The following is a 15,043-nucleotide window of genomic DNA, read 5'->3' as shown; positions in this document are numbered from 1 at the left end:
GAGGGGGAAACCATCCAGGGAGGGAAACTCCCTAGGAACAACAACACAGCTCTAGAGATCTCCCGAGGTAGAAGTATGCTCCGAAGGGACACCCAACTCCGCATCCCTGGTAGAAAGGAACTCCAAGCTCCGCTTGATTTTACTCATCGGTTCTTCCAATTTCAACCTTTTAGAATCTGGAACTGCATTTATCCACATGAGAACCATATGAATAATTTTAAAGATAATAGAAGCAGGTGAAGAGCAGGAAGAAGTAAAAATGCGTGCATTTCGTTCCAGCCAAATATTCCAAGTAATAGCTCTAAGCAAAAGGTCCCAAAACGAGGATAAAGATTTATTGATGTTATTACGCCAATTCCCCCAAAGGTCTTGCAAGGAGGAAGGCCCAGAGCGGACCTCGAACATATGCCCAAAAAAGTTCCAAATGTGTGAAGCCACAGGGCACTAAGTAAGAAGATGATTCGTCAATTCCTCCCCAGCATGGCACATAACACATGTGGAAGTTTGGAACAAGTTGCACCCTCTCAAGGCTAAATTCTCCAAGGAAAGAATCTTATTATCCCACGCTAACCAGTTGAAGAGGTTAATCTTCCTAGGACAGCTTCCCTTCAAAATTATTGGGGACCAGCGGCAACGTAGTCCCCCATCATTCAAGAAGTGGTAAAAGGATTTAACCGTGAACGCATTATTAGAAGTTAGTCTCCAGCTTTTTTTATCCTCGCCCCGATTCACGGAAGCATTAATCATGTTGATCGAACGTCGAATAATGGGAAGCACCTCGAAAGGGAGGGCATCTGCCCTGCCAATCCACTCCCTGATCGACCCCTTCTTGTCATAAGCCAAACTGAAGGAGTGTGGCCAAATATCTGCTAAGGCACGGCCATCCAGCCAGTTATCTAACCAGAAGAGAGTGGTGGCACCATCGTGCACCGAAGCGATAAGATTCAGTCTAAAGGCCGGTAATGACTGGAGAATACCATTCCAGAAAAAGGATCGGCGCCTAGGTTGTCTATGGAAGAGGTTCCAGTGAGGATAGCCATTAGAATAGTTTTCACAGAATACCGCATCTTCGCACCATCTGTTACTAGACAAAATCTTCCACCACCATTTGCCGCCACATGTTGAAAGTGTTCAAATTTAGGAAGCCCCAACCCCCCTGATCTTTGGAACGACAGAGTCTAGTCCAGCTGACTAGTCTGATTTTTGGCTGTTGGGGATCAAGGCCAGACCACAAGAAGTCCCGCCTAATTTTATCAATGCGTTTAATCACCCAACAAGGGAGCTTGAATATCAACATCCAGTAGGTCGGAATAGCCGATAAGACAGAGTTCAACAACGTAAGCCGACCTCCTAAGGATAAGAACTTAGATTTCCAAACCGCTAATCTGGAACTGATCTTACTAATAAGGGTATCCCAATCTTGCCTCCGCGGCCGGTTGCCCGAGATAGGAATTCCAAGATAAGTAAGTGGTAAGGAACTAGTGCAACAATGCAACGTCCTGGCTAAATAAGGAAGCGGCACAGAATTTCTACTGGATGAGAAAAGGCAAGATTTCTCAGAGTTGACTTGAAGACCAGAAAGTCCTTCGAAGAAATACAGGATCAACTTGATGATTCGAAGGTCTTCCCCGCCCCCAGTCATCATAATCAGGAGATCATCAGCATATTGTAGATGACACATCTTGATGCCAGAGTCCCCCAACATTACTCCATGTAAAACTCCCGAGTTCAAGGCGTTGTTAAATAAGGTACTAAGCACATCCACCACCAGAACAAAAAACAAGGGGGAGAGAAGGTCCCCCTGTCTAAGGCCTCTATGGTATCTGACATAACCACATTCCTTGCCGTTGATGAGAAACTTGGCCTTAGACGAAACAAGAATGGATTTAATCCAACCCACCCATCTTTCGCCAAAACCGCGAGCTTCTAAGAGCTCAAAGAGGAAGTCCCAGTCCACCGTGTCGAAGGCCTTGGCAAAGTCCACCTTGAACCAGCAAGGCGATGCTTTTGTATAAAGAAAATTAGCTTATTAGCTGTGGCAATATTGTCTACAATGCACCGCCCTTTAATGAAAGCTGACTGAGAAGAGTCAATTAAATCCTTGATAACCAAACTAAGCCTGTTCGCCAACAATTTCGAAATGATTTTCAGGGAAGAGTTAATTAAGCTAATTAGCCTGTAGTGGGAAGGGTCATCTGGATTTAATTTCTTCGAAATCAACGCAATATTTGCCCAATTAATTCTTTCAAGATTGGCTCTTCCCCAGTAGAAATCCTCACACAACGTAAAAATATCCTCTTGGACAACATCCCAAAATTTCTGGAAGAAAAACATCGGGAAACCATCTGGTCTAGGGGCCTTGTCCACGCTCATGCTGAAAACAGCGGCCTTGATTTCAGCATGCGTAAATGGCACATCCAAGGAGGATAAATTGGGATGGACTTTGGATAGAAATAGAATATTCCAGTTAATTTGGTGCCGATGCCGTTGGGTAGATCCAAAAAGATTCTTGTAAAAGGAGGTGAACATGTCACCAATTCCCCTAAAATCAGCCACCCTCGTGTCCCCCGACCCGATCCATGGAATGAAGTTTCTATTCCTACGGCCGTTGGCCACGGCGTGGAAAAATTTGGTATTCTCATCCCCTTCCTTAAGCCAGGTCACTCTTGCTCTTTGCTTCCAGTAAACTTCTTCCTGCTTAAGAATCCTACCATATTCAGCTCTTTTGGAAGCCTCAAGATAACATTCATCTTCGGAAAGGGATCTGGATTCATGTTCGACCTCAAGTTTTTCTAAATCATGTAATAAGGCTAACTTCTTGAGCTTGATCGAACCAAACTCAAATTTAGCCCAGTGTTTGAGTCTCGCTCTGAAACTTGTGATCTTTTTAGCCAGGATGAAGGCCCCGCACCCCTGGAAGGGGGAAATATTCCACCAATCGCGAATGAGATTGGTAAAATTGTCAGCCAAACACCAAGCCTGTTCGAAGCGAAAGGATCTACCGATAGGATCATGTACCCCGGATTCAAGTCATATCGGCACATGGTCCGACCCAAATCTGGGGAGACAATTTTGAAAGGCTTTAGGCAAAATCACCATCCAATTGGAGTTAACAAGGAAATGGTCAAGCCTTGCCCAAATGGGATTAGCTTGACCATTTGTCCATGTGAATTTTTTTCCAAAGGATGGAGGTTCCAACAATTGGAGATCCCTAAGCAGATCCTTGGCTATAATAACGTCCTCACGATTATAGTTACCATTGTTTTTATCCAAAGGATCAAAGATTGAGTTAAAGTCCCCACAAATGACCCAGGGAATATCGATTCCGGGGTGACAATCCCCAATTTCATTACAGAAGCTAGGTTTACGGTGCCTATCACAGGGGCCATAGACCGTAGTACAAACCCATGTCAGATTGTTGGTACGATTTGAGAACTTGATCGAGAGGCTATAAATACCCCTATGAGTTTCATGTCCAACAAATAAATTGCCACTCCAACCCACAATAATTCCTCCTGCCGAGCCAATGGCAGGGACAAAGGAGAAATGGTCTAACCGGGACCCACCAATAGACCTCCAAGTGGAGGGGTCGATCAAACTTAATTTAGATTCTTGTATACAGCAAATGTCTGCATGATGAAGCTGAAGGAAGTCCTTAACTAGGTAACGCTTCGAAGGCATTCCTAGACCTCGCACATTCCAATTTATAATATTCATTAAACAACTAAAAAGACCCAGAGGCGGGGGTAGTTTTAGAGGTCCCCGCAACGTCCCCAACAGGGATTGACCGTGAAGATTCAAGCATACGAATATGAGCAAAGCATTTATCTCTAAGATGAATTGAATCAAAAGTAATGCCACAAGCCTTAGCATAATTATGCAGTTGAATATCAGTCCAATCATTAATAAGAAGGGGGTTGGAGGAGGTACCTTCTGGCGGTGAAGTCGAAGTCCCCTTCTTTTTAGCTGATCGAGGAGGCTGTGAAATGAATCCCGCTTCCTCATTCCATCTGGATGAAGGCTTTTTCATGCGCTCACTTCTCCTCGTATTTTGAGTAACATCCTCAATCTGTCCAGAATGGAGAAGGCGCTTGATTTTGATCTCAAAATCAGTATCCGAGTCATCAGTGAGTCGGTTCTCAATGCTGTTACCATCATGATCAGCAACATCTTGCTCCTCACCGAGGTCTTCATGATCATCTCCCACCATCTTAGTTAGTTCATCATCTTGATTATCACCACCCTAAATTTCCAAATTTTCAGTAGAGTCATTTGCCACGGCATGGGAAGATCGGGAAGTGATATCAATAGAGAATTTAGTTGGCACAAGGGTCCAAATTCCATGTATGTATACCCACTTAAAATTGGGCGGGAGACTGAGGTTCGAGGGAGGCTTGGAAGGATCGCAATACGTATCAACCTCCATCGTGTCTCCATGGGTCAGATTTCCAGCAGGAGGCCCATCCAGCTCAGTTACCCCCTGAGGCCTAGCCAGTTGTAAAGGATTAGCAGTGCTATCCTTGGTTGGGCTTGGGAGTGTTCCCCCATGAAGCGTTAACCTCCACGATAGTGGGCTGCAACAAAACAGGTTTCCCAAGACTCGGGTTAGCATTTATAACGCGTGAAGAATTAGAAGGATCTTGCAAATTCAATGGTTGACTGTCAGATACCTCGTTAAAGGTGGCAACCTCGACCAACCCTCTATCGACAACACGAATGCTGATGCCATACTGGCCATCTCCACGCGGCGTTAACCCATCGGGTAATACTTGCAGATTCTCCCCTCGAACCAAAGGTAACGGACCAACGGTCCGCAACGAATCATGCCCACAATCGTGAGAGGTCTCTCTCCGGTCAACCTCCGCCATGACCCCTGGAGCAAAGCTCACCGGCCGAGTCACCGCGGGTTTCGCCGGAATGACCCTGGGAGCCATTCTCACCGGCCGGGTCCCCGTAGCTTTCTCCTGTGTGACCCCAGGCACCACGCTTGCCGGTTGGGTCCCCGTAGGTATCACCAGAATGACCCCAGGAGCATCGCTCACCGGACAGGTCAACTTAGCGCTTGCTATCTCCCCAAGACCTTGGTCCCTCTCCTTACTTTGAGGCACCGCGCTAACTGGAAGGCCACTACCCCCGGTCGGGTCATCGTCTCCTATAAATGTGGTCGCCATTCACGATTGCCATCCTCTCTAGAAGTTCGATTATGAACCAAGTCAGTGTTCTGCGACTCCCGTTCAAGCTCCGGCACTGGTCGTGGATTCAACTTCTCTTTACCTTTAGCCTCCCTCGTCAACTCATGTGTGAAACGCGTGCGGCAAGCGTCATGTTCCGCCTCCTCCATGGCTAGGGTTGCCGACGTATAAACAAACTTCTCCAAGTCCCGACGGAAAGTCGGAAACGACAGCTTATTGTCAGTTATGAGAATTACGAATTTCCGCATGCCGAAAACTCAACGAAACCTCGCAAGGGAGCAACGTTCGGTGATGACACCGAACTAACACCGAGAGGAAAGCCTTATGTGGCTTGCTGGGTTGCGGAATGGCCACAAGTTCCCCGATGGGGTGAAGAAGATCGACCAATACCGTCCACGTCCATGCATGCAAAGGTAAGTTCCAAATGAGAAGAACATGTCCCTTACCCGACGCAGCCCCCACCAATCTAACCTCCGCTGACCATGGGCAGATGGACATAACGCATGGACCCAGCTGTGAAGGAAGACTTAGATCTCCAATCTTGCTCGCCTTAATCGCTTCTTCTTCGCTGCACAATGTGGCCAGGAACGAGTTGCCTCTAAACACATAAACCGCGTCCACCCGCGGAGTGTTAAGTGCCCCGGGGAGGAATTCCAGCAAGATCTCCTCGTTGGACTGACCTGAAACAATGTCCAGCATGATGACCTTTGCCAAATCTTTCCTAAGTTTTGAGGTCTCCTGTGTTAGTGAAATGGATAGTTGAGCTTTGTGCGGATGCAAGCGGTCCACCGGTGTTTTCTCTCGCCTAGGGTGATCAACTGCAGCAACCTCCGGAGGTCTCCTAACCTTAGCAACCGGACGGACCCGCCTGTGTCTAGGGGGTGAAGGCATCTCCACCCTGCATCCAGAGGCCATGTGGCCAGAACCTCCACAACGCCTGCACGTCAAGAGGTGGCGACACTCCTCCGTCTTATGCGTTGACCTAAAGCAATGGCCACACGTCATCGGGGACCGTTGTCTCTTAACCCCAGTCACAGCGATAAGCTCGCCAGGTGGGGAGGCACGAGGACTACGTGTCTTAGCTATGACCTTCAGAGGAGGGTTGTTCTTGGATTTACGACCTTGGACCGTCTTCCAACCTTCCTCCACCGAAATCTCCACAGGTTGGCTACTATCAGGAGGGCTGGCCGCTTGCGCGAACGATTTGCCAGGTCGCACTAGAGCTCCCCTAGCTGCCACCTGCATGCTAGGACCAGACGGACGATAGCGCGAAAACGGTCTCTTACCTCCATCCTTCTCTCTCCGCCGCGGGCGCCGCCCCGAGAGCCACCCAGGAGGTCTTCGTGCATCGACTCCATAAATCAAATGAAGTTGAGTTTTTAACTTTTTATTTTTCTACTTTTTATTTTGGTTTAAGTGTATAAAACTTATTATATCTAAATAGCAAATAACTCAATTGACAGTTAAACAATAATTTAACAAATAATGTAACTAAAAAATAATTTACCATAAATTCACAATCTTACTTTATTTATACAACAATTATTTAACAAATAATTTATGAATAATCAATTTTTCATAACAATTAATCACAACAAATATTTAACTGTTTTCACAACATTTTTCATACAAATAACCAAACAAATAGTTAACAAATTATTTAACAAATATCAAATACTTTTAGACAACAAATAATCACACAAAAATTAAACAAATTAAATTAGATATATAACAAATAAGAAAAAAAATACATAATTAGCCCCCTATAATGAAAGATAAAATATAAATGGGGAAGAAATGGAGCAAAGAGAGAAAACTCACAACCTGCAATGATTGATTTTAGAGATTTTAAGATAGCAATTGCATTTTTTTAAGGTTTTATTTTTATTTATTATTACTATTTTTTACATTAATATCCTAAAAAATGATAATTATGTAGTGATAAGTTCGAAAAAATATATTTAGATTTAAAATTTAAAAACAAAAATATTTGAAGATCTAGATTTGGTTAGCCATTTTATTTATTATTGTCACCCAACATCAATTTTATTTAATATAATAATTTTATTATTTTAATTTATTTTATTTTAAATATTGTGGGTAGAATTTTGAAAAAAAATAAATAATAATTATCCCTTTTCATATGAATTATAATTATTAATATTTTAATTATATATATATATATATTCGTAATCATGGGCAAGGGGTGCTTGAGCATAGGGGTGTATTTGATCCTAACCGTTCGTGAGTAGCTTGGTGTTCGAGTTCGATAAGGGCTCGTTCGTGTTCAGCTCATATTGTAAACGAGCCAAGCTTGAACATCATTTTCAAGCTCAATTAATAAACGAGCCAAGCTTAAGCAGCCGAAAGCTCAGCTCGGTTTTGCTCGCGAATATAGCTCGCGAACAAGCTCGTTTATAAGCTCGATTGTAAGCTCGTTTATATATATATATATATATATATGTATATTAAGGTGTATATATGTCTATGTCATTGTTGTCAATTTGAGTCACACATTGACACATATAGGGCTCTAAACTACTATTCGACGGCTTAGCTCATTAAAAGCTCGGATTAGCTAGTTCATTAAGTTAAATCTTGTGAACGACTTGTTTATTGTATAATTAAAAGCTCGTTTATAGTATCATTTATAATTTTATCTATAACAATCATTAATATAATCATTTATAGTGTCATGAGCAAGCGTATTTATTGGATCGTTAATAATATTACAAAAAAAAAATATTTATAGATAGTTACATCATAATGTTTATTTTGCTATTATTGTAATTATTTGTTAACTTATTTAATGAAGATTTTAACAAGCTTGAACTCAAACCTTAATGATTCCATAAACAAGCTTAAATTATGTTTTTACTAAAATGATCCTCAAACTCAAATCGAGTTGAGCCATACTTGATAATGATTCATTAAATAAGCTTTAAATGATACTTTACTAAATCAAAAAAATAAAATATAAAAGAATAGTCAAGCCTTAATCAAGCTAACGAGCTAAGTCTAAGCTTCGAATTTTCTTAACAAGTTGAATTGGAGTATGAAGCTCGAAATAAGCTCGATTAAAATAGTAACGAGCCAAGCTTGAACATGAAAAATGAAGCTCGAAGAAAGCACGGCTCAAGCTCGAACTTGATTAAATAGTAATGAGCCAAGTTTGAACAAGGCAAAGCTCAGCTCAGCTCAGCTCGTTTACAACCCTACTTGAGCACACCCTTGACCCCTCTAGATCCACCTATGATGTTATTGATGGTAGGCAGCTTACAGGGTTCCACAATAACTACCAAAATTGTTACCTATAAATGATTTCAAAATAAAAATAAGAACATATACCATCAATATGAAGAGAATTAACAAAATATTCATTGAACACAAGAGATAAATACATTAATTTATAGTCTAACATAACCAAGGTCATATCTCATCATGATCTTCAGTGATCTACATTCCTTTCAGAGAATTATTTACTAAGTATATACATTTTAATTCTTTTAGTGAAATCCCCCCACCCTAAGTTAGAGTTACTAAGCATCTACATCCCTTTATTTTTGAAATTTTAGTGGCAATGTGTTTCTAAAAAGGGCATTGATATATATATATATTCCTAATTCTTTGGTAAATAAAAAATATTCCAAAAATATTAGTTGAAAGTAAGTAGAAATGGTTGACTTCCCTTAAAAGGGGAGGTGTTTATTGCCCGTTTGTAAAAATAAATAAATAAAAATAGAAATTTAGCATATGTTTGATGAAAAAAAAAATATCTAAAGAAAGCTGAGCTCCCAAAAAAATAGAATTTGTTTGAGAAAATTTTTTTTGGATAAAATTAACTTCTTTTAACTTAATTTAACACCACATTGGGCACAAAACCTAACCATTGTATACACCTCAGATTCAAATTAAAATTTACTCTGGTAATTAAAATTTTATTGAGGTATCACATCATTTCACAATGAATAAAGCAATATAAGGCAGATAAAATAAGGTTGTGCATGATATTATGTTGCCTACAATTTATAAAAATTTAGCATCAAAGTTTGCACTTAGCAAATGCTAGGTTGATTGAAATAAACTTTCACAGATTGCATGCAAACATGTCACTGATTTTTAATGAGAATTTCATCTGTTTAGCAGCAAATAAATTTATCAATAATAAATCTTTAGTGATCAATAGTCACTGAGGATTATCTCTTCGGGGGAAAACAAAAGAAAGCTTAACTAGTAGATACAAAAAAAAAATATATATATATATTTTAAATCATGTCCTAGGCAGACAAATAGACCACTATGGATTTGTTTGTTGGACATTTCATTTCTTACGATAGTTAATTTTGGTTTTTTTTGGATAAATGCCCAAGCATTCTTAGCGGCATGGCATACATATAGATCGAAAATTAAACATTCAGTTTATACATGCTCACTTAGTGATGTAAAATATGGTTTGCAGCCCGCACCTACATTTGGGGATATTATCACTATTATGTCCGGTGAAACTTGAACTTGGGAATTTGAATATTTTACATCAATATTTTTTTTTTTTACAGTAGAGTCAATGTCGTTGGGTTAGTAACGTATATGTTGATTTTTACTTTAAAAATATTTAATATGGTTCTCACGCTTAGTTTTAGATCATTCATTATTTTTAGAAGTCACATGGCTTAAGAAATATTAACTTGAACATATTTATGAGATGATGCGAACATAAATTAACAAATGGCCAATCATGTCATTGACATGGAGTTAAAAAAAAAAAAGAGGAGTTATGTAGGTATTTCCCTGAATAATTTTGAAATTATATATTTATCTTTAAATAAAAAATAATTGCATACATAGCCCTAAATAATACATATAATTACATATATACCTCTGGGGTTCAAATTGATTGAAAAACCATCCGTTACAAATAACAAATATATAAAATGACCATTACAAGCTTTGCATATATACCCTTGAAAGTTTTTTTTATTGTAAAATGACTATTTGCAAGGATTATAATTTTGGACTTTTTGTATATCTTAATCCAAATTATAATCATAGTTAATAAAGTTTGATTAACTTCTGTTAACGGAATCTAATAGTAGGGGCATATCCGTAATTACCTATATTTCCAGGGATATGTATACAATTATATTTTTTATAAAAGTAAATATGCAATTATAGAGCTTTTGAGAGGTTTATAACCAATTTTTCAAAAAAAAAAAAAAAACATTGTCAATATCATTGGAAATGATATCACTTCCATTAATTCAATGGTTCATTTTGCAAAAAGTGACACTTGTTGCAACTTTTCTATTTTTAATGTTCAATTAGCAAAAACGTGAGATCATTCCGGCATAGAATTTCATATTATATTTTTTTACATAAAACTGAGGAAGGTCAAGTAAATAAATAATATGGTGTTTCAAAAAAGAAAAAAAAGAAAGTAAAGAATTTATACAAATTCAAAATTTTTATTTTAATATAAAATCTTATTTTATTTTTGTATGGTAATTAATATGTTTAAATTTAAAATTGTGAATTAAGATATAGATAACCTTTTGTATGGAGGAAGTATTTTATTTTATTTTATTTTTTTCATTCATTCGCTCAAAGCCACCATATCACCTGCACAAGTTTTTTATTCATACCCCGTAACATTGTATAATTGCCTTATACCCAGCAATCTTTTTTTTTAATCAATTGTTCATATGTTTGTTGTTACTGTTAGATGTATTGTTGTATTATATTTATATGTATACATGTATATATATATGTATAGACATATATATATATATATATATATATATATATATACTTATCATGCTCTATATGTAGACCCAAAGGGGCACTCATGTAAGTCATTCAAGCATATACACTTGTTCCATTCTCTCCCTCCCTTCTTCTAACAGTTACAAGACTAGAATAAAGAATATTATTATATTTGTTTGTCCAAATAAAATTAATTTTTTAAGAAAGCTTTTGTAATAGGAGACGTGTAACATTATTATATTTTCATATATATATATATATAACAGTAAATATTTTATAAAATGATTACTTAATAAAATTAAGAAGAGGCCATGGTTTCTATAACCATCTATGATTAAATCATGTTATTTACAATTTTTTTCCTATGTCAAGTTTAACCTAAACTTCTTAGGAAATTTAATCAAATAAAGTTGAGTTTTTATTTTTTATTTTTTTTATCCTTGCATACTTTCTAAATAGCCTTAAATATCTATATTTGTATCAATGGCCCTTTTGTTATGGCGAGTGTGGCCTAATGATAACATATACTATAATTTTTTTTAACAAAACTATTATTAGAATCTAACTGCAAATGAAAAAAAAATGCTTAACAGATAAGAATTCAAATATGAAATCAAGGAACATATGTTCTGAGCATACTGCATCTATAGATGATAAACCAAGAAGAAAACATCTAAATAAAGTTTTGTTATCATTTCCTTAAAAAGCATTCCCTTTTTTTTTTTAAAGTAAAATAAGGGTTGCTTGAGTGTTAACTTTAGGGTAAATTTCTTGGTTAAGCATTAACCTTTGGTCATATTTCAATTTAGGCACCAACATTCAAAATGTATCAAAGTGGGCACTAACATTTAATTTGGTTACACCGGTGAGGTTGTTGGGTTTTTCTGGTGAGAATTCAGTGACGTGGACACCGGACTCTACCTCATCTTCACTGGTGAATGCTACCACATCAACAAGTGGGGTGAAAAGGGGAAAAAGATGATGAGAACAAAGGATGAAGAGGTTGATGTGGCAGCCTCCGAGGGTGAAGATGACGTGGAGTTCGTCCACGTCACTGAATTCTCGCTGGAAAACTCCAATAGTCTCACAAATGTAACCAAATTAAATGTTAATGCTCACTTTGATACGTTTTGAATGTTGGTGCTCAAATTGAAATATGACCAAAGGTTAGTGCTCAATCAAAAAAATTACCCGATCATCCTGTGTCAATAGCCAATGTTTCCTCTTGTAGAGGTTTCAAAGGTGGGTAGTTCTCAAGCAATTCTAACTTAGAAAGTGTGTCATTTTCACTTTGTGGAGTCCATATTACCTCAATAGCCTGAAATCAACAAAAATTAGAGTTATATAATTAGGTATCAAACTCAGTATATATGTATATATATATATATATATATATTTGTAATACCATAGTTTGGTTGATTGGGATAGAAGATAATTTGTTTAGGGCTTTTTTAAGTCTGATGTTATTGATGATAGGCAGCTTAATTACAGGGTTCCACAATAGCCACCAGAATTGTTGCCTGTAAATGATTTCAAACTGAAAATAAGAACATATACCATCAATAGGAAGAGAACTAACAAAATATTCATTGAACACACGAGATTAATACATTAATTTATTGTCTAACTTAACCAAGGTCATATCTCATCATCCCTTTCAAAGAATTATTTACTAAGCACACACATTTCAATTCTTTTAGTGAAAAGCCCCCACCCTAAGTTAGAGTTACTAAACATCTACATCCCTTTATCTTTGATATTTTAGTGGCAATGTGCTATATAAAAGTCATTGATATCCATTCATTATTCTTTGGTAAATAAAAAATATTTTAAAAATATTAGATAAACTTGTAGAAATTTTCGACTTCCCTTAAATGGGGCATTTGTTGCTTGTTTGTCAAAAGAAAAAAAAATTTGTAGAAATTAATCAGATGTTTGATGAAAAATAAATTAGTATTTTTAAAAAGCTAAGCTCTCTATGAGACGGTGTTAGACTTTTAGATAAAATACATGTTTTCTTAACTTAATTTAAAATCACATTGGGCACAAAACCTAACCATGGTATACACCTCGGATTCAAATTTTACTTCAGTACTTAAAATCTTATTGAGGTGTCACATTATTTCACAATGAATAAAGCTATAAAAGGCAGATACAATAAGGTTGAGCATGATTGAAGTAAAATTTAGCATCAAAGTTTGCACTTAGCAAATGTAAGGTTGATTGAAATAAACTTGCACAGATTGCATGCAAACATCGCACTGATTTTAATGAGAATTTCATCTGTTTAGTAGCAAATAAATTTATCAATAATAAATCTTTAGTGATCAATAGTTAATGTGGATTATCTCTTCGGAGAAAACAAAAGAAAGCTCAACTAGTATATACATAAAAAAAAAATTATAATATTTTAAATCAAGTCCTAGGCAGACAAACATACCACTATGGATTTGTTTGTTGGACATTTCATTTCTTACTAAGAAGTTTTCTTTTGTTGAGTTTCTTGGCATTTACAATAGCTATTTTTGTTTCTATGCTGAACTTCTATTTTTTTCATTTCTATACTTAACCTCTATGTTTTTCAGATAAATGCGATAAGCATTTTTTTTTTTAGGGGTGTGCGTGTAGACCAAAAATTGAATGTTCACACTACAAGAAAATTGTGTTTGACTAAATTTAGCAGCACATTTATAAATTAGCCGTAATAAACCTCTACAATGGCAGATTTTCAAATTCACCTTTATAGATGTGTTTTTAGCGGTAATTTTTTTTAAAATGTAGATAAACCACTTCAATTAAACTGAAAGGAACAAACACAATACAGAACAACCACAACCAAGATGACAAAACCACTCACACCACAATAAGTGATACAAGGGCTACCAAAAACAGACCACTTGAGGATACAAGATCATCTTCTAGACCACACAAAATACAAAGACTATCTCGTAGCCAGATCGGGTGTCTCCTTGGCAGCAACGTCCTCCCTAGTCTAATGCCCCTTGATCCAAGAAACTCACATAGTGTTTGGATTCAAAAGTCGAATGGAAAGTAAGGGGAGGGAAGGGGAGGGAAAGTGAGAGAAAGAAAAGGACAGGTTCAACCTTCGTTTGGATAGACAAATTTTATGGAGGGAAAGGAAATGAGAGTTCTCTAATAAACCTTGTTTGGTTACGAAAGGGAAAGGAAAAGAAGGAATATATAATAATATGATCTACCAATTATACTCTTATCAACACCAAATTACTTAATTAGGATTTAAAGACCAATTTCTCCTACAATTCTATATGGATCATCACAAGATCACTTTATCATATTGTTAATAAACCTATTTTAATTTATTAATTCATAACATAATAATCATGTGAATTAGGTAATTATTAGTTGTTTTTCTCACTCAAAGAAAATTTTAAATTTATTTGAACTTCAAATAAAATTTGGATAGCAATAGAATTATATTAAGAATAGAATAGATAAATTATTCTAAAGATGAATTGAGAAATAAAAAACACAATATAAACAAACAGATAAAAAAAATAAGCAAACAAAAAAGGAATACATAAAAACAAAGATTTGTAATGGGTGTCATGTGAATACTTGATTAAAATAAAAAGTGGTGTTATGTTATTAATTTTTAAAAAATAATGGTAATAAGGTCTTTTAAAAAATTTTAAAATATTTACAAGGATCTCTCCCCCGGTACCCCAAATCGGGGGCCAGGAAAAGGGGGTTTTAGAGGGTCAGAGTTAACCCTTCCTTTCCCTTCGTTAAATTAAAAATACCAATCAAAACGAGGGAAGGGCTGACTCTGACACTCCAAAACTCTCGCTTTACTTTACTATCCCTCGCCGACTCTCAATCCAAACATAGCATCAAAGCTACACTTGACAGTAGTCATGGTATCTTCAAGTTTCACCTTGGCGTTATCTGCAAGAGCATCGAACCACGAAAGCAGCATACGATTAATACTTAGGACAACATAGCAAATTTTTGACTAAGCACAAGTTTATTAATTATTTTTTTAATAATAATTATATAGTTGCCAATTCATATATTAGTGGTTATATATATTAAACATAAAAAATTATTTT

At 36.8% G+C, this 15,043-nt stretch overlaps 1 protein-coding gene across 1 annotated transcript; it reads right to left on the bottom strand.

The window, feature by feature from the left end:
* Window positions 1-1,084: 1,084 nt before the first annotated feature.
* On the bottom strand, window positions 1,085-3,681 carry LOC120255955. Its single transcript, XM_039263720.1, has 3 exons — window positions 3,097-3,681; window positions 2,053-2,979; window positions 1,085-1,984 (listed from the first exon to the last, which is right to left on the bottom strand). Exons 1-3 carry the CDS (start codon window positions 3,679-3,681, stop codon window positions 1,085-1,087), a joined length of 2,412 nt encoding a protein of 803 aa, XP_039119654.1.
* Between the last annotated feature and the right edge of the window lie 11,362 nt (window positions 3,682-15,043).

Source organism: Dioscorea cayenensis, unplaced genomic scaffold (assembly GCF_009730915.1).
Source record: "Dioscorea cayenensis subsp. rotundata cultivar TDr96_F1 unplaced genomic scaffold, TDr96_F1_v2_PseudoChromosome.rev07_lg8_w22 25.fasta BLBR01001250.1, whole genome shotgun sequence".
NCBI lineage: Eukaryota > Viridiplantae > Streptophyta > Magnoliopsida > Dioscoreales > Dioscoreaceae > Dioscorea > Dioscorea cayenensis.
This window is presented reverse-complemented; position numbering and strand designations above follow the sequence as displayed.